Below are 21177 nucleotides of genomic sequence, written 5' to 3'. Positions count from 1 at the left end.
TGTGAGCTCAGTGAGTTTTGAAGACGGGCTATGTGGGCAGAGGTAAGCCAATCTCAAAGGAGACAAGCGGGAACCAAATTGTGCCCCATAGCCAAGCGGAAATTGGCAGAGGAACAAGGGGAGGATTTTAAACCCCTTTACTTGCCCCTCTTTGGATGGATATTTATAGCATGAGGTTTCACAGCACTGAATAGTGAAAAAACCTTTTTTATTGTGCTATGGGCACACAGAACTGTCAAATAAGATTTGGCTTTCATCCTTGATGCTTTTGGTTGAGACGAGATTACATGATGCCGAATCCTAACTTTAAATAATTCATATTTTTTTAAACACAAACCCCAATATCAATGAATGATTTTACCAGTTTCAGTTATGTACTTATGACTCAAGTTGATAATCTGCCCAATGCAAGGATGAAAAATACATCAAACACTGTATATCCTAATCATAGTACATTGTTGAACAGTGCAATATCTATATCACTGCAGTTCTACCTGGTACCAGTGGTGCTTGTGTTATTGAATACCTAAAAATAAAGTATAAAATAGGTTACTATAACTGTGTAATAACCATTTTACCATGTCATATCATGTTCTTAGTGATTACCTGGTAATTGCTATACAATAAAGTTCCACCAAAGTTTGAATAGAGTGCAGAAGGGGAATGAAAACCAGATCCCAAGGGTATTGTGGTTTTTGCCTGCTAACATTTAAGATATGGTCTGACAACCCCCCTCCCCCTGTCTCAATCTATACTGATTGGCCTGGTGCACCCCTTTCAAATCCACCTCACTTAATCAGATCCATAACCTGCCAGTGGACACCAGCGCAGGCTATCCACCACAGCCCATAAAAAAAGAGATGTAGCATGAAATGGGGCCTTTTATCTGTGAGCTTGAAGACTGTCATTTAGACGTCTGGAAAAAATAAAACCCACAAAGAGACCAGAGGAATGAGTAACCCCTACTGGCCTTCTAACACCACTTCTATCTGATCTCTCATCCAAGGATTGACCAAGCCCAACTCTGTTAAGCTTCAGAGGCAAGCCAGCAGTGGGGATGGAAGGTGGTATGGCTACTAGTCTGTTGTCATCCATCTTCTCAAGTATTAGTAGATGCATTTTTCTGAGTAATTTTCTCTAGATGGTTGACTGAAGTGTGCAGATGTCACCCTAGCTTCCCATTATGCTATGTTTGCTGAGTGGAATATGTTTACCTAGCCTTATTTTCAGGGATCATTGAATTCTAGAGTGGGTTTACAATAGGTCTTCTTACTGTTAGAATAAGGGTAATGGTTTTGACTCATTTTGGGAAGGGCATAGATCTGAATCACAGTTTCCACCGGTCTCTGGGTATCAATGTTGAATAAAATGCAGAGGGGCTGAATCATTTTGTGGCCTGACCGATTCCACAACTACTGACCCATCTTGTCTTCATGGCAGATATCACATTTTCATTGCAAATGCCTCGAATTCCCTGCCACACATTGAATGTTGATACCGCAAAGGCTGAATCAATCGGAGCATTTTAAAGTGGAGAGCTGACTTGCTTCTAATAGCGTAAGAGCCTGCAACAATTATACCTCTATCTGTGTGGCGTGTGCCAAGCAGATATGAATGAACTCCTTGTGTGCCGCTTAAAGTGCGCTTCCCATTTGGCTCAGCTTAATAGCTTTTTCCGGGTTGGATATTGAAGACCAAACTAACCCAGGCTGATGTGTATATGTGTGGATATTTTGTGATTGGTCTAGCACACTGCTCTCGCTGCCAAGAGGACACACTCTAATGAGCTCAATTTTGGTAAAATTATGAGATGACAAACACATCCTCCTTTTAGAATTTCAATGCAAAACATAATTTGCGTCAACATAATAACATGAACATATGTTGCAAATGTAATTAACTTCAACAGACTGTATTATGTTCAACATGACATGACTAAACATAATCCAACACCCATAATCCAACACTTTTGTGACAAGGACTATGGATTTACAGGACTAAGAAGAAAGGCTTATGTAAAGAAGAGTATTTATTAAAAGACCGATTTGGGGGGCTTTAGCAAAAGCGGTGTCACTCTGCACAATTAACATAGCAACAGGAGTTTGCTCCTATTATGTGCCTGCCGAGTCTGACGCACACAAACACTGTTTGTTAACAAGGCCCGGTTAACTTGTCAGATTTTTGGATACAATACATGGCAGTGACTTTTTGACACCCAAAATGATTCATAAATTAACCTCCTTTATACATTATAATATATTATGAAATATTATTCACATTAGTCATGTCATAAACTAAACAAACGTTAATTTGATGCAAAAAAGTATATGTAGGCGTACAATTGTATATAGGCTATTCTACTAGAAAAAGGCATATGGTTTATCTAAACTGAAAACATGACGCCTTATCTGTGCACTGTTCCTCTGTGTATAGAAGTGCGTCACAAACAAATATCTATTTGCAAGCTAATCTTAGAGCTTCAGGGAGAGGGGATCATAATCTCCTCCTCAAAGAGATGCATTCACAAAGAAGCGAGTGAGAACATGTTTTAAACTCTAAGGGGTGGTTGCCCACACACAGATTATGCCTAGTCTTGGACTAAGAAACACTTTCAATGGAGAACATTCATTGAACAAGCGTTTAAGTGTAGGACGATGCTTAATCTGTGTCCCGGAAACCGACCTTAAATGCCAAGTTCCAAATTCCTTACAAAATGTAGTACAGTAAATACACAACTGACTGTTCATGGTAGGCTATTCACTGAAGAAATTCTGAAAATACACTATATATACACAAGAGCATATGGACACCCCTTCAAATTAATGGATTCAGCTATTTCAGCCACACCTGTTGCTGACAGGGGTATAAAATAGAGTACACAGCCATGGAATCTCCATAGACAAACAATGACAGTAGAATGGCCTTACTGAACAGCTCAGTGACTTTCAACGTGGCACCGTCATAGGATGCCACCTTTCCAACAAGTCAGTTCATCACATTTCTGCCCCAGTCACCTGTAAGTGCTGTTATTGTGAAGTGGAAATGTCTAGGAGAAACAAAGCTTCAGCCGCGAAGTGGTAGGCCACACAAGCTCACAGAACGGGACCGGCGAGTGCTGAAGCGCATAGCGCGTAAAAATAATCTGTCCTCGGTTGCAACACTACTGAGTTCCAAACTGCCTCTGGAAGCAATGTCAGCACAATAACTATTCATCGGGAGCTTCATGAAATAGGTTTCCATGGCCGAGCAGCCACACACAAGCCTAAAATCACCATGCGCAATGCCAAGTGTCGGCTGGAGTGGTGTAAAGCTCACCCCCATTGGACTCTGGAGCAGTGGAAACACGTTCTCTGGAGTGAGGAATCACACTTCATCTGGCAGTCTGACGGACAAATCTGGGTTTGGCGGATGCCAGGAGAACGCTACCTGCCCCAATGCAAAACTATTACAGACTACAAAGGGAAGCACAGCCGCGAGCTGCCCAGTGACACAAGCCTACCAGACGAGCTAAACCACTTCTATGCTCGCTTCGAGGCAAGCAACACTGAAGCATGCATGAGAGCACCAGCTGTTCCGGATGACTATGTGATCACGCTCTCCGTAGCCGATGTGAGTAAGACTTTTAAGCAGGTCAACATTCACAAGGCCGCAGGGCCAGACGGATTACCAGGACGTGTACTCCGAGCATGTGCTGACCAACTGGCAAGTGTCTTCACTGACATTTTCAACATGTCCCTGACTGAGTCTGTAATACCAACATGTTTCAAGCAGACCACCATAGTCCCCGTGCCCAAGAACTCTAAGATAACCTGCCCAAATGACTACCGACCCGTAGCACTGACGTCTGTAGCCATGAAGTGCTTTGAAAGACTGGTCATGGCTCACATCAACAGCATAATCCCAGAAACCCTAGACCCACTCCAATTTGCATACCGCCCCAACAGATCCACAGATGATGCAATCTCTATCGCACTCCACCCTGCCCTTTCCCACCTGGACAAGAGGAACACCTACGTGAGAATGCTATTCATTGACTACAGCTCAGCATTCAACACCATAGTGCCCTCTAAGCTCATCACTAAGCTAAGGATCCTGGGACTAAACACCTCCCTCTGCAACTGGATCCTGGACTTCCTGACGGGCCGCCCCCAGGTGGTAAGGGTAGGTAACAACACATCTGCCACACTGATCCTCAACACGGGGGCCCCTCAGGGGTGCGTGCTCAGTCCCCCTCCTGTACTCTCTGTTCACCCATGACTGCATGGCCAGGCACGACTCCAACACCATCATTAAGTTTGCCGACGACACAACAGTGGTAGGCCTGATCACCGACAACGATGAGACAGCCTATAGGGAGGAGGTCAGAGATCTGGCCGTGTGGTGCCAGGACAACAACCTCTCCCTCAACGTGACCAAGACAAAGGAGATGATTGTGGACTACAGGAAAAAAAAGAGGACTGAGCACGCCCCCATTCTCATCGACGGGGCTGTAGTGGAACAGGTTGAGAGCTTCAAGTTCCTTGGTGTCCACATCACCAACGAACTATCATGGTCCAAACACACCAAGACAGTCGTGAAGAGGGCACGACAAAGCCTATTCCCCCTCAGGAGACTAAAAAGATTTGGCATGGGTCCTCAGATCCTCAAAAAATTCTACAGCTGGTATGGCAACTGCTTGGCCTCTGACCGCAAGGCACTACAGAGGGTAGTGCGTACGGCCCAGTACATCACTGGGGCAAAGCTTCCTGCCATCCAGGACCTCTATACCAGGCGGTGTCAGAGGAAGGCCCTCAAAATTGTCAAAAACTCCAGCCACCCTAGTCATAGACTGTTCTCTCTGCTACCGCACGGCAAGCGGTACCGGAGTGCCAAGTCTAGGTCCAAAAGACTTCTCAACAGCTTCTACCCCCAAGCCATAAGACTCCTGAACAGCTAATCATGGCTACCCGGACTATTTGCACTGCCCCCCACCCCATCCTTTTTACGCTGCTGCTACTCTGTTAAGTATTTATGCATAGTCACTTTAACTCTACCCACATGTACATATTACCTCAACTACCTCAACTAGTCGGTGCCCCCGCACATTGACTCTGCAACGGTACCCCCTGTATATATAGCCTCCCTACTGTCACTTTATTTTACTTCTGCTCTTTTTTTCTCAACACTTTTTTTTGTTGTTGTTTTATTCTTACTTTTTTTGTTTAAAATAAATGCACTGTTGGTTAAGGGCTGTAAGTAAGCATTTCACTGTAATGTCTGCACCTGTTGTATTCGGCGCATGTGACCAATAAAATTTGATTTGATTTGATTTGATTTGCATAGTGCCAACTGTACAGTTTGGTGGAGGAGGAATAATGGTCTGGGGCTGTTTTCATGGTTCGGTCTAGGCCCCTTAGTTGCAGTGAAGGGAAATCTTAACACTACAGCATACAATGACATTCTAGACGATTCTGTGCTTCCAACCTTGTGGCAACAGTTTGGAGAAGGCCCTTTCCTGTTTCAGCATGACAATGCCCCCGTGCACAAAGTGAAGTCAATACAGAAATGCTTTGTCGAGATCGGTGTGGAAGAACTTGACTGGCCTGCACAGAGCCCTGACCTCAACCCCATCGAACACATTTGGAATTAATTGGAACGCTGACTGTGAGCCAGGCCTAATCTCCCAACATCAGTGCCCGACCTCACTAATGCTCTTGTGGCTGAATGGAAGCAAGTCCCCGCAGCATTGTTCCAACATCTAGTGGAAAGCCTCCCTAGAAGAGTGGAGGATGTTACAGCAGCAAACGGGGGACCAACTCCATATTAATGCCCATGATTTTGGAATATTGTTTGACGAGCAGGTGTCCATATACTTTTGGTCATGTAGTGTATAACCAACTTTCCAGACCATTTTAACAAATGTATTCAGTTTTGTTTATTACAATAATTATCAGTCAGATAATATATTCAAATATCAAACTACCCATGGCTGTATTCTATGCACTAGCAAAGACCACTAGAGCAAATATTATACTGTAGGGCACTTGCTTGGCAGCATAATGGGCTTCCTACATAGGTACATTTATCTTACTTACATAAGGAAATCAACGCTGAGCAACTCAATATCAAAGTGAATACAAACACTGAAGAGCAAACAAAAGGATGCAAAACAGCAGGGATTGGTCAATTGAATTGAATATCCCAAAGAGGAAACATAACTTAGTGCGCTTGGTTTGTTAAGCACTTTTCCAGATCAGGACCATGGGGAGCTCCATGCAGTTGACGAGAGCGGTAGTTTGTGCTTCGCTGCTGTCTATACTGTGTGGTGCTGAAACGAGTGACTCTGAAATTGAAGTAGATTTGGAAACAAGAAACAATCACGACTTCTATCCATAAAAACCGAATCTAAGGAACGAAAAACGTCTTGTAAGTCTAGCTATATTGTTTCTCTAAACTATGCATATGCTGATGTCCGCAGGCAGCTTTTGGCATTTACATTCTTCAGGACTACCTCGATAAATAAAGACCGGGCTAAATTATTCTACATACAAAATGAAACGCACATTGTTCAAGAGACCATGATTGGTGTAATTTACTGGTGGTAAATTATCTGTCCTCAAAGTGTGAAATGTATAGGTTAAAGGACTATTACGTAAACTACACAATGAAAAGACAGACTAGTCAAAACCTGGAAGTGCTGTAATAGCTTGTGCATTTCATACTGTTTCGACAGCTTGGAGCTCTACATGAAGTTCTAGAAAAACTGCAGACCAAAAGAATTAATCCATGGGAAAATAAATTTGGCCAAGTTCCCACGGTAGGATTCTAGTCTTTCTCTTCAGTTTAAATGCAATGTATTATTTTTTGGTAAATTACGAATAATTAGCAAATGCAGAATGACAAGATTAATACTTTTATTATGGTCAACTGTTCTGTAAGTAGTCTTAACTAGATTATTGTAAGGTCTTCTCAAATATGTAGTTGGATTATTTCATAAATGCGAACTGCTTTACAGGATAATATTGTAATCTACATTATCTTCATTGTTGTAATGTAACATTACCTTTTTCAGTGCGAAGCGGGGGAGCATTGTGCGGTGAGGAAAGGCGCGCGAATCGGAAAAATGTGTGACTGTCCACCGGGAGCTTTCTGCAACTTCTTTCTGTTGAAGTGCTTGTGAATGCAGGTTACTGGACCTTTCATTGTTATTTAAGGGGCAGAAAAATGTAACGTAATTTTTTTATATATATTTTTCAAATACAGTTAGACTATAGTCAATGTTATGGTGGGACGGGACCACCAATGAGATAACGGTACGTCTAAGCGCGTCGCTGAGTTTGTTGAAACATTTTAGTGTCACCTAAATGTAACCGACCTCTCCATATTGTGCATTAAAGTGTCATAACGTCTTTCGTAATCAGCCTTCTTGGTCTCAGAATTCTCAGTTTCTAGTCTTTCGTTTCTCATGAAAACGTTAGATCTTTGTAAAATATAATATTTATAAATGCATCATGAAGCCTATGTTATAAAGGCTAAGTAATATAGAAACAAGAAATGTGTTTATATCATGCGGTTCTTGTGATAAGATCTTTTGGAGCATTTCAACAACCATACCTCAAACCACTGGGCCTTTAATTTCTTGACATGGTTTTCTGTCATGATATTTAAAAAAAGTGCATGTTCGAAATAAGGCTTAAAGCAAAGTCTTCAGCCTGGGTGCAAGCAGGAGAACTAAGTGAAAATGAGTCAGGTTCAAAACTTCATTGACATAAAAATGTACTTAGTCGTTTCTTTTTCATAAACTACTAATTTAACTGGTTCCAAATAATGGAATTTAATCATGTCTTTCGATGTTCACAAAATGTAAAGATGCCATATGACCTTAGAGGGAACTGACAGTTTTAAACTTTAATGGGTCAAAAGGAATGCTTGTTCTAATCCACTATATCCAAAACCCTACAATGATCTTAACAGTACTGACTCAAGCACGCTCAATTTTAAAAGTTATGTTAATCTCACACCGGACTCACTTCACAATGCTGCTGTAGTAGAGTGTGTAATACTAGACGTATTTATAGGAACCCAACCTTATTGCACAAAGCCTGCAATGACAGGTCAATTGAATCAAGCATATGAACGAGGACTAAGCACTTATCCAATTCAATTCACATTTTCCCACATAGCATGATTATTGCTTTCCCCTTTCTGAAAATGGTTAAAAATCCCAATTCTCCTGCAGTGTGCACTCGTGCATTTCTACTTGTTCTAAACCAGGGCTGGGCAACTCCAGTCCTCTGGGGCCAGAGTGGTGTCACACTTTCTCCCCATCCCTAGCAAACACAGCTGATTAAACTAATTGCATTCTAAACTGAAGATAATGATTAGTGGAGTCAGGTGTGGTAGCTGGGGCTGGGGATGAATTGTGACACCAATCCAGCCCCTGAGGACTGGAGTTGACCATCCCTGTTCTTAACAGCAACACCACTAGGAAACATTGCTTTTTGTGTACTTTTTATTATTATTAAGCAATATTACAAATGCCTAGACTCCTCTCGGTGTCTTGAAGTTCATTCCGACAGTTGGCTGGGTGACTTGCAGGTTTGACAAACTGCCGAAGTCCTGGAGGAAAGAGGAAGATAAAATCAAATTTAACCATCAAGTAACCATCAGAATACACCACAGGTTAATGCTAACAATGTAAATCGCAGAAGACTGGTCTCGTATCGGCGAGTAGTTTCACGCTGAAGTTAATACTAGGGAGGACGTGGAAGATATTTGAAAGACACAGGGTTTGACAGGAACTGGTATTCCAACAAACATGGGAAAATCTAAAAGTCATGGTTCCTGTACTATCAATGACTATGGCAACAATCATGCCATTGTCACTTTTGATACAGGGTTAAAACCAAGGTGTCATCTTCTGGCTAAACATACATTCATTATCAAGACACTAAACGTAGCTGCCTGTGAGGGACTTACCAGTAGCTTGAGCATCTCCTTGGTGTCTGGGTCGACCTCAATTATCTCCTGGTCGAGAGCAGACACCTGGAAACAAAAACAAAGATTTAGTTACTGTGCTAATGGTATGTCAGCGCTGTCCACCAAACACTATTAATAGTGTGTATATTAAACACACTGTCAGTTAAATATGACACCAATTCAACAGCGAATACAGCAGTTACTGGCTACCCAGGGCAAGGTTTGCGGTCTTAACACATTGTTTAAAAGATACAGGGTTTGACAGGAACAGGTATTCCAACAAACACGGGAAAAGCTTTCAAGATTACTATTCCTGTACTATCAATGACAATGGCAACAGTCATGCCATAGTCACTTTCGATACAGGGCTAATCAAAGAGAATTTCAGACTGATTCAAAAGGTATCACATCCCATCCCAACTATAGACTGAAGATACCCAATGGGAGCAAAGCAAGACGATCGTTGATGACTAAAAGCAGTTTGAGAATGCATCTTATGGTGCCTAGGCAAAGTAGAAGCATGCATAGCTATCAGAGCTTGACATTAACGCTTGTCCACTTGCCCAGGGCAAGAAAATAAAATAGTCAAACAAGAAGAATATAGCTTTAAGTTGACCAAAAGGACAAGTTAAAAAATGAGAAGAAAAAAAGTCAAAACCAGAATATCAAACAATTAGGCTACTCTAATCAGAATTGGATCAGTGTCTTCCGGATGAAATTATTGTAGACCTGCATTGACAGGCACGAGCAGTCTTTCAAATCATGCAGTCAGTCACAAGATGCGTTTTTGAGATCAAAGCGAGACACGCGTGTGCACATTTGTTGATATTCATTGCGAGTTTGTGAGTTATTTGCCCAGTTATAGCTCATTTTGGGTCAGCAATGAAAATCCTGGAATAGTCATGGTGTGCCAGTGGGCCGTTGCCAGAGGAGAGCGAGACATTTACGCAGCAGGTAAAATAATGATACAGCGCTAGGATTCTCCTCTACTTAATACTGGCCATGTTATTCTGACAAAGTTAAACAAATATATTCTTAGAATAGCCTAATTGACAAGTAACTCCAATGCTGTCAAGAACTGAACACAATATTTTAACCTTACACATAGATTAACATCTTAGTTAGCTACCTCGCCCACCTTAGCCATTTGATCCATGGTTCATTGAATGAGGGAATTATTTTATAAAGACAAAAGTATTTGGTTGTAATTGTAATGTTGCAGGGTGGCCAACCCTCCTCCAGGAGATTTAGAAAACAGCTGTTCAACAAGACCTTGATAAGCTGACTCTGGTGTGTTTGAGCAGGGTTGGATCAAAAGCCTGCACACCCAGTAACTCTCCATATGAAGGGTTGACGGATCACGTGTTTTATACATTAGCCTATCAGTGCAGTATTTTACTTTGTGGGGGGGGGTTAAGTGCCTTGCTCAAGGCCACAGCGGCATGAGATACTGTACAATACATGGGATCCGAGACCAGCAGCCTTCCATTGTCAATACCAGTGATAATATTAAATGTTACAATGAACAAAAATATAAACGCAACATGTAAAAGTGTTGGTCCTATTTTTCATGAGCTGAAGTAAAAGATCCCAGACATTTTCTATACGCACAAAAAGCTTATTTTTCAAATGTTGTGCACAAATTTGCTTACATCCCAGTTCGTGTGCATTTATCTTTTGCCAAGATAATCCATCTACCTGACAGGTGTGGCATGTCAAGAAGCTGATTAAACAGCATGATCATTACACAGGTGCACCTTGGCCTGGGGACAATAAAAGGTCACTAAGATGTGCAGTTTCATTAGAGATTGACATTTCCCAGCTATACGTCACAAGCACCAAAACAGATTTGGCTAGTCCATTGTCATTAAGACTCCTCTAGCCTGTTCCTACTAGGAGCGAGTAACTTAACATATGCCACTGAAAACAATTACCCGAACCAACTTAAAAGTACAGTGAGTGCGTGCATTTTTTTGTATGTGTACTGTGGGAATTTAACCCACAACCTTGGCGTTGTCTGATGCTCAGAGGTGTGGGTGCAGGGCCTAGAATTAACACCTGCCACCAGCCAAATGCGGGTAGATTTTAGCATCGGTGGGTAAGAATGTCTAATTCGGTCACACTCTGGGATCTACAGTGCAAGCATTTCATAAAAATTGTCAAAAGACAAGTATGAGCACGTGCGAGTTGTGATTTATAGCTAAATAAATGCGGCAGTAGCTGTTTTCAAAGTATTTCAGCAGTTTTCTTTCTTATCTGGTAATGCACAAAGAAATATGAATCATAACGCTATAGCTATCCCACCACGAGCGGCACCACTGCCTGTCTGAGGGGCTGTGCGCACTGAGTGAAGTGCTGAAGCAATGGTCTAATTTACTTGAAAGTCTAGTGAGACTTTGTCCTTGTGTTTCTTGGCTATTTACATTGTTTTGTTCACAAGCTAGGTTGCTTTTCAATGTTTGAGTTTGCTTTTACTGCTAGCAAAGAGACATTGTCAGCCTTTACTAGTGAGATTCTCACAGGCACACATGACTGATGGCCCCATTACCATGGTAACCTTAAAGGGGCAGTTGACAATGTGTCTGATATTTTTGTTAAAAGGTCAGAGAATATTAAATTCAGCAATATACCACATTACTTCTTACTACTAATACATTTCTTGTTTTAGAAACATTGCTAAGCTATTTCAACCATTTTTTTTGGGGGGGGGGTTAGTGTAAATACAGGCCAAAAATATTTTGGCTGGTAAAAACTGTGGCTGGTTGATTTAAAATAAATTCTAAAGTTGAAAGTTATTTTTAGGCCCTGTGTGGGTGAGGGGCACGCTTACCTCTGGGACGTAGTTGTCCCTCCTTTCCCTCTCCTCCTCCTGGAGCTTGATGGAGATGCCTCTGACGGGGCCCCTCTGGATGCGCTTCATCAGATGGGTCACATACCTGAGGACACAATCAAGAATCCAGTTAATTCACATTCAACTTCACAATTGTCACAGCATTGGATCACACCATGGGTTCAAGCAACGACAACAAAAAGCTAGATCACTAAAAACTAGCCTAAAATGAGAATGAGGTCTCACACAAGTTTAGATTGTTGCGGATGTGGAAGATGTTTGAAAGATACAGGGTTTGACAGGAACAGGTATTCCAACAAACACGGGAAAAGCTTTCAAAAATCACTGTTCCTGTACTATCAATGACAATGGCAACAGTCATGCCATAGTCACTTTCGATACAGGGTTTTAAGTGGCAAACTAGCAATAATACGCTAGGTCAGGGATATGATAGAATGAAGGAGTCCTGGCTGTGTTTCACCCATGCTATTACAAGTAGTGTTGAAATCCAATCTGATTGAACTGCAGTATAGTCAACGTTACATGAACAAATGTAATGAATGAGCTACTTCAGGGTTGACCAATACGTTTTATGTTTACATTTTAAGCCCAAATTCAATCCATAGGCAACACCAGCCACAAAAAAACACTGCATAAACTTGCCTCTTAGAATCCTAGAGTGAAATACTTGTCTCTATCATGTAGGCTCTGCATTCCCGAACAATCCCATTACAAGTCAGAACGTTGAACAAACTTAATTTCAACTTTACCTGTCTGCTGATTTTGTCCCCATGTCAGGGGTAATCAGACAAAATATCCACAGGGAAGCGTCATCAACCCAACCTTCAGTACGCTGGTCTGTTTATCGTTTTTTTGCATGCGACAAACACTTGCACAATATGGCTGACCCTAACCGAACGTTGTCCCACGCAATCAGCTGCCAAATTTCACAAACAGTTCCAGCCGATGGCGAGGAAACGTGCTTCGGTCGACTACAAAGTGATAGTGCTTCATCCCATAGCATCCATCAAGATCTCAGTACAAAGGGGAAACCCCTAAACAATCCATCTCATACACAACCACCTTAAACATATTTATGTACATGCCACCCCATCTCATCCACAAATACAAAATACCCACCTGCCCACAAACACTACCATTGTGTGCTCGAACTACATGTAATGGTCGTCCTTTTAAAAGACTGCATACAGCCAAATCTGAGTTTTTCAAAGTCACTGCTCTAAAGATTGAATCTTCTCAAAGGCCAGTGGTGCCACCAAGATAAATGGTTGAGAAACACTGCTCACTTGGTCACCTTCTATGCTCCACTCAGAGACCATATGTCTAAAGAAAGACTCACCCAGCTATCTTGTTGCGGAGCTTCTTGCTGGGGATGATGGCGATCTCCTCGCACACCCTCTTGTTGGTATGGAAGTCATTTCCCAGCCGGGTGTAGTACTTCTCAATGATGACCCGGGCGGCCTTTTTCACCGTCTTAGTCCTGACTCGTCCCTGTGGAACAAAGTTGTGCAAATTACGTTTGGTTTCCCGAATGATCAGAATGGCCCAAATTCTCTGAATGTATGTCTGAGAGAACCAGGGTTCAGTAGGGACTGAGGACCCATCAAACACGGGAAAGCCTCTCATTTCACTTTTCCTGTACTATCAATGACCTGGCCACTTAAATCAACGCCATAGCCACTTTCGATACAGGGTTCAATGTAAGAAATTAAAGTTTAGAAGCTGCTGAAATTGTAGGAGGTATCAGTATTCCCACCGCAGACATGCAACCTACATTTGGCTCTACTAACTAGATTTGCAAAGACGTAAGTAGCTAGCCCACTTCTTCTTCGATGAGGATTAACAGTGGTTGGCATCCAATAAATGTTGCATTACCGCCACCTTCTATACTGAATTATAACTCCCTTATACTTTGCTTAAAAAATTAATAATAATACCCTACCATTTAACACTACACTAACAACACTTATAAGTATCACGAACGAAATTAATTTCCTACACACAGCTGAAACCAAGGTGCAACACCACTAACCACACAGAGGATGATTGTGCAACATTGAAGGCATTGCCAGTTCTCTCTACTGATTCTAATAAAATCAAGACATGGAAAACGAGGCTGTTCATTGACAGCCAAATGCAAGCGTACTGCTTCTTCCGTTAGCTTCTCGGAGAACACTCCATAAAACATTGTTCATAAAAACTGCCAGGAACGACATTCTAACTCAATATGTCCATGTGATTGAGTAATACATCCAACATTTTACTATTACGGAGCTAAATACCATTACGGCTGCTTAAAAAGCGACGATTAAGATAGATTTAGCGGGGTCGTAACAATTTCAGTACCCACCATATTGAATCGGGCTGGTAGAAGAGGCCATTCAAGCGCTTGAGCGGAAGTTTAATAAGAGGGCATGCGAAACTGGGAAACCAAGGCTAAAAAAAGGTTGCTGGCCCCTAGTGGTGGAGGAATTCGTTAAAGAAATATCAGACTTGCTTAATTTATTACGGAAGGATTACTGTAGGCTACCTAAAATATTCCCAAATGTTTTACTTTTATAAAATAAAAAGTTGCACACTATAAGCTTCCAGTAATTTATTGGGTAAACCAACGTTTTGGGATCACACTGCTTGAGATCCTGTGAAGAAGGCACTGTGATGCCGAAACGTTGGTGGTTTACCCAATAAATTGCGGGGAGCTTATAGTGTGCAACTTTTTATTTTTTATATCCTACACTTCCTTATAATTTAACACTTTGTTCTAGTGTACAGTGTATATAAGTGAAAGGGATGTGCAGTATTCCCATGTTCATACTCACAGTCACCTTTTTACACCTCCAGTTCATTAACATGTTTTTGGAATATGCTTACAAAGGACTGCACATTTTACACAATGCAATACATTGCAACATGGTCACCCCTCACCAACCCTGGTCCTGGAGAACTATAGTGTGCAGGCTTTAGCTCTAACCCAGTACTGAAACAATTGATTCAACTAATGAACTGCTCATCAAATGAAACTTGTGCATTTAAGCATCCCAATAGACAATCAAAAACGTAATTAATTGAATCAGACTACACAATCTTGTGTATTTCTAGGACAGCAAGAAGTCAGCTGAACAACGACAGAAACACAGGGTCAAGAGTAAAGGTTAAGAGAGATTTTTATTTTACATAGAAAACGGGTGCAAACTTGAGTTATTTTAAGTGTGGAGGGAATAAAAAGTGAAATTTCTGAAAGGTCCCATGACACGTTTCACTTGAGGCCTCTGGGAAGTAGGCATTTTACAAGAGACCAAACCCTTTTTCTTTCTCCCCCCAAAAAAAGGAAATCAAAAATCTGAAAAAAACAAGAGGGGTTTTTCACGTTAGGAGCCCTTAACTAGGTTAAAGCGTTCAAATACATTTTGAAGTAACATTCATGTTTCAACACAATAATATTCATAATACAATTTTAAGACTTGATTCTTATATTCATAGCTTTGAAACCATTACCAGAGAACGAGACATAAGCTCTCATAGCACTGTACAAGTTTGCGTTCCACAGCTTTGAAGAGGGAGAAAATAAAACAGTTTGAGAAAAAAAGTCTCAAATTTGAACATAAAAACAAATAATCAACTTGACATAATTTACTATTAAAAATAATCAGTATTATATTGCAGTCTTTTCTCTAACCACTGGAGATCTACAGTATATAAGCAACTCTGAAAGTAATGTCAGAAACTCTTCACTTGAGCAGTCTTTGCAGCTTGTGCCATACACAGTTCTGTAGACAAATGCAAGCAACCGTTGATAAATGGTCTCTCAAATACTGAGAAAGTGCAGAGATTGTCTGGAATGACAGTGAGAATGAAAACGGAACCAGCAACGAGGAGAATTGTAATTAATGCCCTGGTGGGCCTGCTTCATTTAAGCAGGACAGTATTCTTTAAATTCACAAAGCATACAGTGCCTTGCAAAAGTATTCATCCCCCTTGGCATTTTTCCTATTTTGTTGCATTACAACCTGTAATTTAAATTGATTTTTATTTGGATTTCATGTAATGGACATACACAAAATAGTCAAAATTGGTGAAGTGAAATGAAAAAAATTACTTGTTTCAAATCATTCTAAAAAATAAATAAATGAAAAGTGGTGCGTGCATATGTATTCACCCCCTTTGCTATGAAGCCCCTAAATAAGATCTGGTGCAACCAATTACCTTCAGAAGTCACATACAGTGGGGAAAAAAAGTATTTAGTCAGCCACCAATTGTGCAAGTTCTCCCACTTAAAAAGATGAGAGAGGCCTGTAATTTTCATCATAGGTATACGTCAACTATGACAGACAAAATGAGAAAAAAAATCCAGAAAATCACATTGTAGGATTTTTTATGAATTTATTTGCAAATTATGGTGGAAAATAAGTATTTGGTCAATAACAAAAGTTTCTCAATACGTTGTTATATAACCTTTGTTGGCAATGACACAGGTCAAACGTTTTCTGTAAGTCTTCACAAGGTTTTCACACACTGTTGCTGGTATTTTGGCCCATTCCTCCATGCAGATCTCCTCTAGAGCAGTGATGTTTTGGGGCTGTAGCTGGGCAACATGGATTTCAACTCCCCTCCAAAGATTTTCTATGGGGTTGAGATCTGGAGACTGGCTAGGCCACTCCAGGACCTTGAAATGCTTCTTACGAAGCCACTCCTTCGTTTCCCCGGGCGGTGTGTTTGGGATCATTGTCATGCTGAAAGACCCAGCCATGTTTCATCTTCAATGCCCTTGCTGATGGAAGGAGGTTTTCACTCAAAATCTCACGATACATGGCCCCATTCATTCTTTCCTTTACACGGATCAGTCGTCCTGGTCCTTTGCAGAAAAACAGCCCCAAAGCATGATGTTTCCACCCCCATGCTTCACAGTAGGTATGGTGTTCTTTGGATGCAACTCAGCATTCTTTGTCCTCCAAACACGACGAGTTGAGTTTTTACCAAAAAGTTCTATTTTGGTTTCATCTGACCATATGACATTCTCCCAATCCTCTTCTGGATCATCCAAATGCACTCTAGCAAACTTCAGACGGGCCTGGACATGTACTGGCTTAAGCAGGGGGACACGTCTTGCACTGCAGGATTTGAGTCCCTGGCGGCGTAGTGTGTTACTGATGGTAGGCTTTGTTACTTTGGTCCCAGCTCTCTGCAGGTCATTCACTAGGTCCCCCCCGTGTGGTTCTGGGATTTTTGCTCACCGTTCTTGTGATCATTTTGACCCCACGGGGTGAGATCTTGCGTGGAGCCCCAGATCGAGGGAGATTATCAGTGGTCTTGTATGTCTTCCATTTCCTAATAATTGCTCCCACAGTTGATTTCTTCAAACCAAGCTGCTTACCTATTGCAGATTCCGTCTTCCCAGCCTGGTGCAGGTCTACAATTTTGTTTCTGGTGTCCTTTGACAGCTCTTTGGTCTTGGCCATAGTGGAGTTTGGAGTGTGACTGTTTGAGGTTGTGGACAGGTGTCTTTTATACTGATAACAAGTTCAAACAGGTGCCATTAATACAGGTAACGAGTGGAGGACAGAGGAGCCTCTTAAAGAAGAAGTTACAGGTCTGTGAGAGCCAGAAATCTTGCTTGTTTGTAGGTGACCAAATACTTATTTTCCACCATAATTTGCAAATAAATTCATAAAAAATCCTACAATGTGATTTTCTGGATTATTTTTTCTCAATTTGTCTGTCATAGTTGATGTGTACCTATGATGTAAATTACAGGCCTCTCTCATCTTTTTAAGTGGGAGAACTTGCACAATTGGTGGCTAACTAAATACTTTTTTTCCCCACTGTAATTAGTTAAATAAAGTCCAATCTAAGTGTTACATGATCTGTCACATGAGCTCAGTATATACACCTGTTCTGAAAGGCCCCAGAATCTGCAACACCACCAAGCAAGCAGCACCATGAAGACCAAGGAGCTCTCCAAACAGATCAGGGACAAAGTTGTGGAGAAGTACAGATCAGGGTTGGGTTATAAAAAAATATCTGAAACTTTGAACATCCCACGGAGCACCATTAAATCCATTATCAAAAAATGGAAAGAATATGGCACCACAACAAACCTGCCAAGAGAGGGCCGCCCACCAAAACTCACAGACCAGGCAAGGAGGGCATTAATCAGAGGCAACAAAGACACCAAAGATAACCCTGAAGGAGCTGCAAAGCTCCACAGCGGAGATTGGAGTATCTGTCCATAGGACCACTTTAAGCCGTACACTCCACAGAGCTGGGCTTTACGGAAGAGTGGCCAAAAAAAAGCCATTGCTTAAAGAAAAAAATAATCAAACACGTTTGGTGTTCGCCAAAAGCCATGTGGGAGACTCCCCAAACATATGGAAGAAGGTACTCTGGTCAGATGAGACTAAAAATTTGCTTTTTGGCCATCAAGGAAAACGCTATGTGTGGCGCAAACCCAACACCTCTCATCACCCCGAGAACACAATCCCCACAGTGAAGCATGGTGGTGGCAACATCATGCTGTGGGGATGTTTTTCATCGGCAGGGACTGGGAAACTGGTTAGAATTGAAGGAATGATGGATGCAAGAAATACAAGAAAATTCTTGAGGGAAATCTGTTTCAGTCTTCCAGAGATTTGAGACTGGGACGGAGGTTCACCTTCCAGCAGGACAATGACCCTAAGCATACTGCTAAAACAACACTTGAGCGGTTTAAGGGGAAACATTTAAATGTCTTGGAATAGCCTAGTCAAAACCCAGACCTCAATCCAATTGAGAATCTGTGGTATGACTTAAAGATTGCTGTACACCAGCGGAACCCATCCAACTTGAAGGAGCTGGAGCAGTTTTGCCTTGAAGAATGGGCAAAAATCCAGTGGCTAGATGTGCCAAGCTTATAGAGACATACCCCAAGAGACTTGCAGCTGTAATTGCTGCAAAAGGTCGCTCTACAAAGTATTGACTTTGGGGGGGTGAATAGTTATGCATGCTCAAGTTGTTGTTTTTTGGTCTTATTTCTTGTTTGTTTCACAATAAAACAGATTTTGCATCTTCAAAGTGGTAGGCATGTTGTGTAAATCAAATGATACAAACCCCCCAAAAAATCTATTTTAATTCCAGGTTGTAAGGCAACAAAATAGAAAAAATGCCAAGGGGGGTGAATGCTTTCGCAAGCCACTGTACCAATAAAATAACTTTGTGCTTAAAACCAATGAGAAGACCTCAGGTTGAATTAATCTACGCCTAGATGCAGTATGCAGAAGGAATGAGGAGGATACAACCGGCCAAAGCCATCTGACTCAGTGTCATCTTCTGGTTGCTGATGGAGAGGGTAAAAAGCCATGCCCCCTCTGTAGCATCTAGATAATTTAGACTTTTCATATGTACATGTTACACAAACATTGGCAAACATATGTTGATAAAGTAAGTGGTTCCCATAATAAAAAGGAAGAACAATAATAAGAAAACAATAACTTTGGTGGTTGGGATCAAGCAAGACAAGCAGGTCTAGAATTCTTAATGAAAGAAACAATCATCAGTAATCATAAGCAATATTACTATAGTAGAAGCCTCTTGAATGCTCAGTCACCTAAATGCTCCAAAGCAAAATAATAATATTTAATTGAATGTTAGAAATACGATAACTATACAAATTCAGAGATGGTATGGTTGTTACACAAGCATAACATGGCAAATATCTTTTGGGGAATGGTTTTTCAAAAGCACTTGCAATGATCCAGCTAACCCACCGAATGGGTCTAAAATGGCACCATCTTAAGAGCAGAGAATAGGCCTCATGTTTCCAACACGCTAACATTTCAGCGCCCCTGGCACCAGAGAAAGGCTAGAGGTCAACAAGCTGGCACTGGGGAGCAAAGACTGACGTGAGAGAACAAAAGGGAGAAACGGAATGAGAATGTGTGTGTGTGGTGAGAGTGACAGTAATGGCTTTTCTTTGAGGTATACATATATTCATAGTCAGAGCATCCTAATACAGTGAGTGACATCTCAAACAAACCCTGCAGTTGGAGGGGGTTATGTTAACATGTCATGGAGCAATGGGAATGTAAGGCTTCAAAATGACCTACAGTGGAATCAGAAGGCTGTATGGGCAAATATAGAAATATATAGTGCCACCAGGGGCATGTGGGACTGAGGTGAACAACAAGCCAGTGGAAGTCCTCTGTCCTTTCAAGAAACCCTAGGGTCAGCACCTCCATGCTGCACCAGCCTCATAGCAAGTCAAAAGTCCTGGTATGAACACTGTCCTTTCCCCGTTTCCTTTAAGTAATCACTAATTAGATATGACTGGACAGGTGGAAACCATGAGGGAAAAGCCATCACCTGTCTAATCATGTTAGATCCAGAGGAGGCTGGTGGGAGGAGCTATAGGAGGACAGTGTAATGGCTGGAATGGAATAAATGGAACAGTCAAACATGTGGTCTCCATATGTTTGATAGTGTTCCATATATTCCATTCCAGCCCTCAACAATGAGCCCATCCTCCTATAGCACCTCCCACCAGCCTCCTCTGGTTAGATCAGTAATTACTTAAAGGAAGGGAGGAAGTTCCCAACAACGAGCTGAATGAGAGCAAAACGGAGAAAAGGCGAGAGAAGACGACAGCCCTAGACTTTTACCCACTTCACAATTAGCCTGGTGTGGTCAGCATTGATGTCTAAAAGTCTAAATGACAGGTGGGTAAATCAATCAATCAATTGACCAACCATGAATAAAGAACATTGCTCACATGCACATAATTTAGTCCGACAATGGCATGAGAGTAAATCCTGACATTCCACTATTTGACTAAGACTCGTCCCATATCTTTCCATTCAAGTACATTTGAAATAACTTAAATCCACACACAAAAACACTACGGAGCATTTGTTTGTCCATCCTTAAAAGGCAGCTAGGGAGTGGACACGCCAAAGATGAACGCATCATCATAGCAAAGACCAAAGTCCTCCTGCACACCAGGGGGCGTCACTCAATGTTTTTAACTTGGAAGCCTGCCAAAAGACAATATAGTAAAAATAAGAAACACTGTGCTTGGGGTTCACGCCTGTGTGTCTGTCTGTGTACAAGGGAGTTATTCAATAGAAGCATATAAGGAAATGGACAATTCCTCCAGCCTTGCCTCAAAGCCAACGAGTTCTTTCCACCGTTTCCATAACACACAAATGAAACAGTGGATAGTATCTAGATCACGTGTCAAACTCATTCCACGGAGTTGCGAGTGTCTGCGGGTTTTTGCTCCTCTCTTGTACTTGATTGATGAATTAAGGTCACTAATTAATAAGGAACTCCACTCACCTCGTTGTCTAGGGCTTAATTGAAAGGAAAAACCAGCACACACTAGGCCCTCCATGGAATGA

General features: G+C 41.6%; 1 protein-coding gene, 4 non-coding genes and 1 pseudogene across 6 annotated transcripts; 1 reads left to right on the top strand and 5 right to left on the bottom strand.

Annotated features, from left to right (window-relative positions):
* Positions 1-5905: 5905 nt before the first annotated feature.
* Positions 5906-7774, top strand: LOC121577026 (annotated as a pseudogene).
* A 699-nt stretch (positions 7775-8473) lies between these two features.
* LOC121577025 (40S ribosomal protein S17) lies at positions 8474-14250 on the bottom strand. 2 transcript variants are annotated; one of them, XM_041890706.2, is made up of 5 exons: positions 14160-14250; positions 13149-13300; positions 11789-11894; positions 8959-9024; positions 8474-8598 (listed from the first exon to the last, which is right to left on the bottom strand). In XM_041890706.2, exons 1-5 carry the CDS (start codon positions 14160-14162, stop codon positions 8521-8523), a joined length of 405 nt encoding a protein of 134 aa, XP_041746640.1. In that variant the 5' UTR covers positions 14163-14250; the 3' UTR covers positions 8474-8520. The 2 variants fall into 2 exon arrangements, with proteins under 2 accessions (XP_041746640.1, XP_041746641.1); XM_041890707.2 differs by lacking the exon at positions 14160-14250 and adding an exon at positions 14092-14114.
* LOC121577473 lies at positions 8752-8878 on the bottom strand. The gene has a single exon (XR_006002625.1). It is a non-coding gene; the product is annotated as a small nucleolar RNA SNORA71 (small nucleolar RNA).
* Positions 9198-9326, bottom strand: LOC121577471. The gene has a single exon (XR_006002623.1). It is a non-coding gene; the product is annotated as a small nucleolar RNA SNORA71 (small nucleolar RNA).
* On the bottom strand, positions 12065-12194 carry LOC121577470. The gene has a single exon (XR_006002622.1). It is a non-coding gene; the product is annotated as a small nucleolar RNA SNORA71 (small nucleolar RNA).
* Positions 13373-13503, bottom strand: LOC121577472. The gene has a single exon (XR_006002624.1). It is a non-coding gene; the product is annotated as a small nucleolar RNA SNORA71 (small nucleolar RNA).
* Positions 14251-21177: the final 6927 nt, after the last annotated feature.

This window comes from Coregonus clupeaformis, chromosome 11 (assembly GCF_020615455.1).
Source record: "Coregonus clupeaformis isolate EN_2021a chromosome 11, ASM2061545v1, whole genome shotgun sequence".
Taxonomy (NCBI): domain Eukaryota; kingdom Metazoa; phylum Chordata; class Actinopteri; order Salmoniformes; family Salmonidae; genus Coregonus; species Coregonus clupeaformis.
Note: the sequence above shows the minus strand (reverse complement) of the source record. Positions and strands in the feature narration are given on the sequence as shown.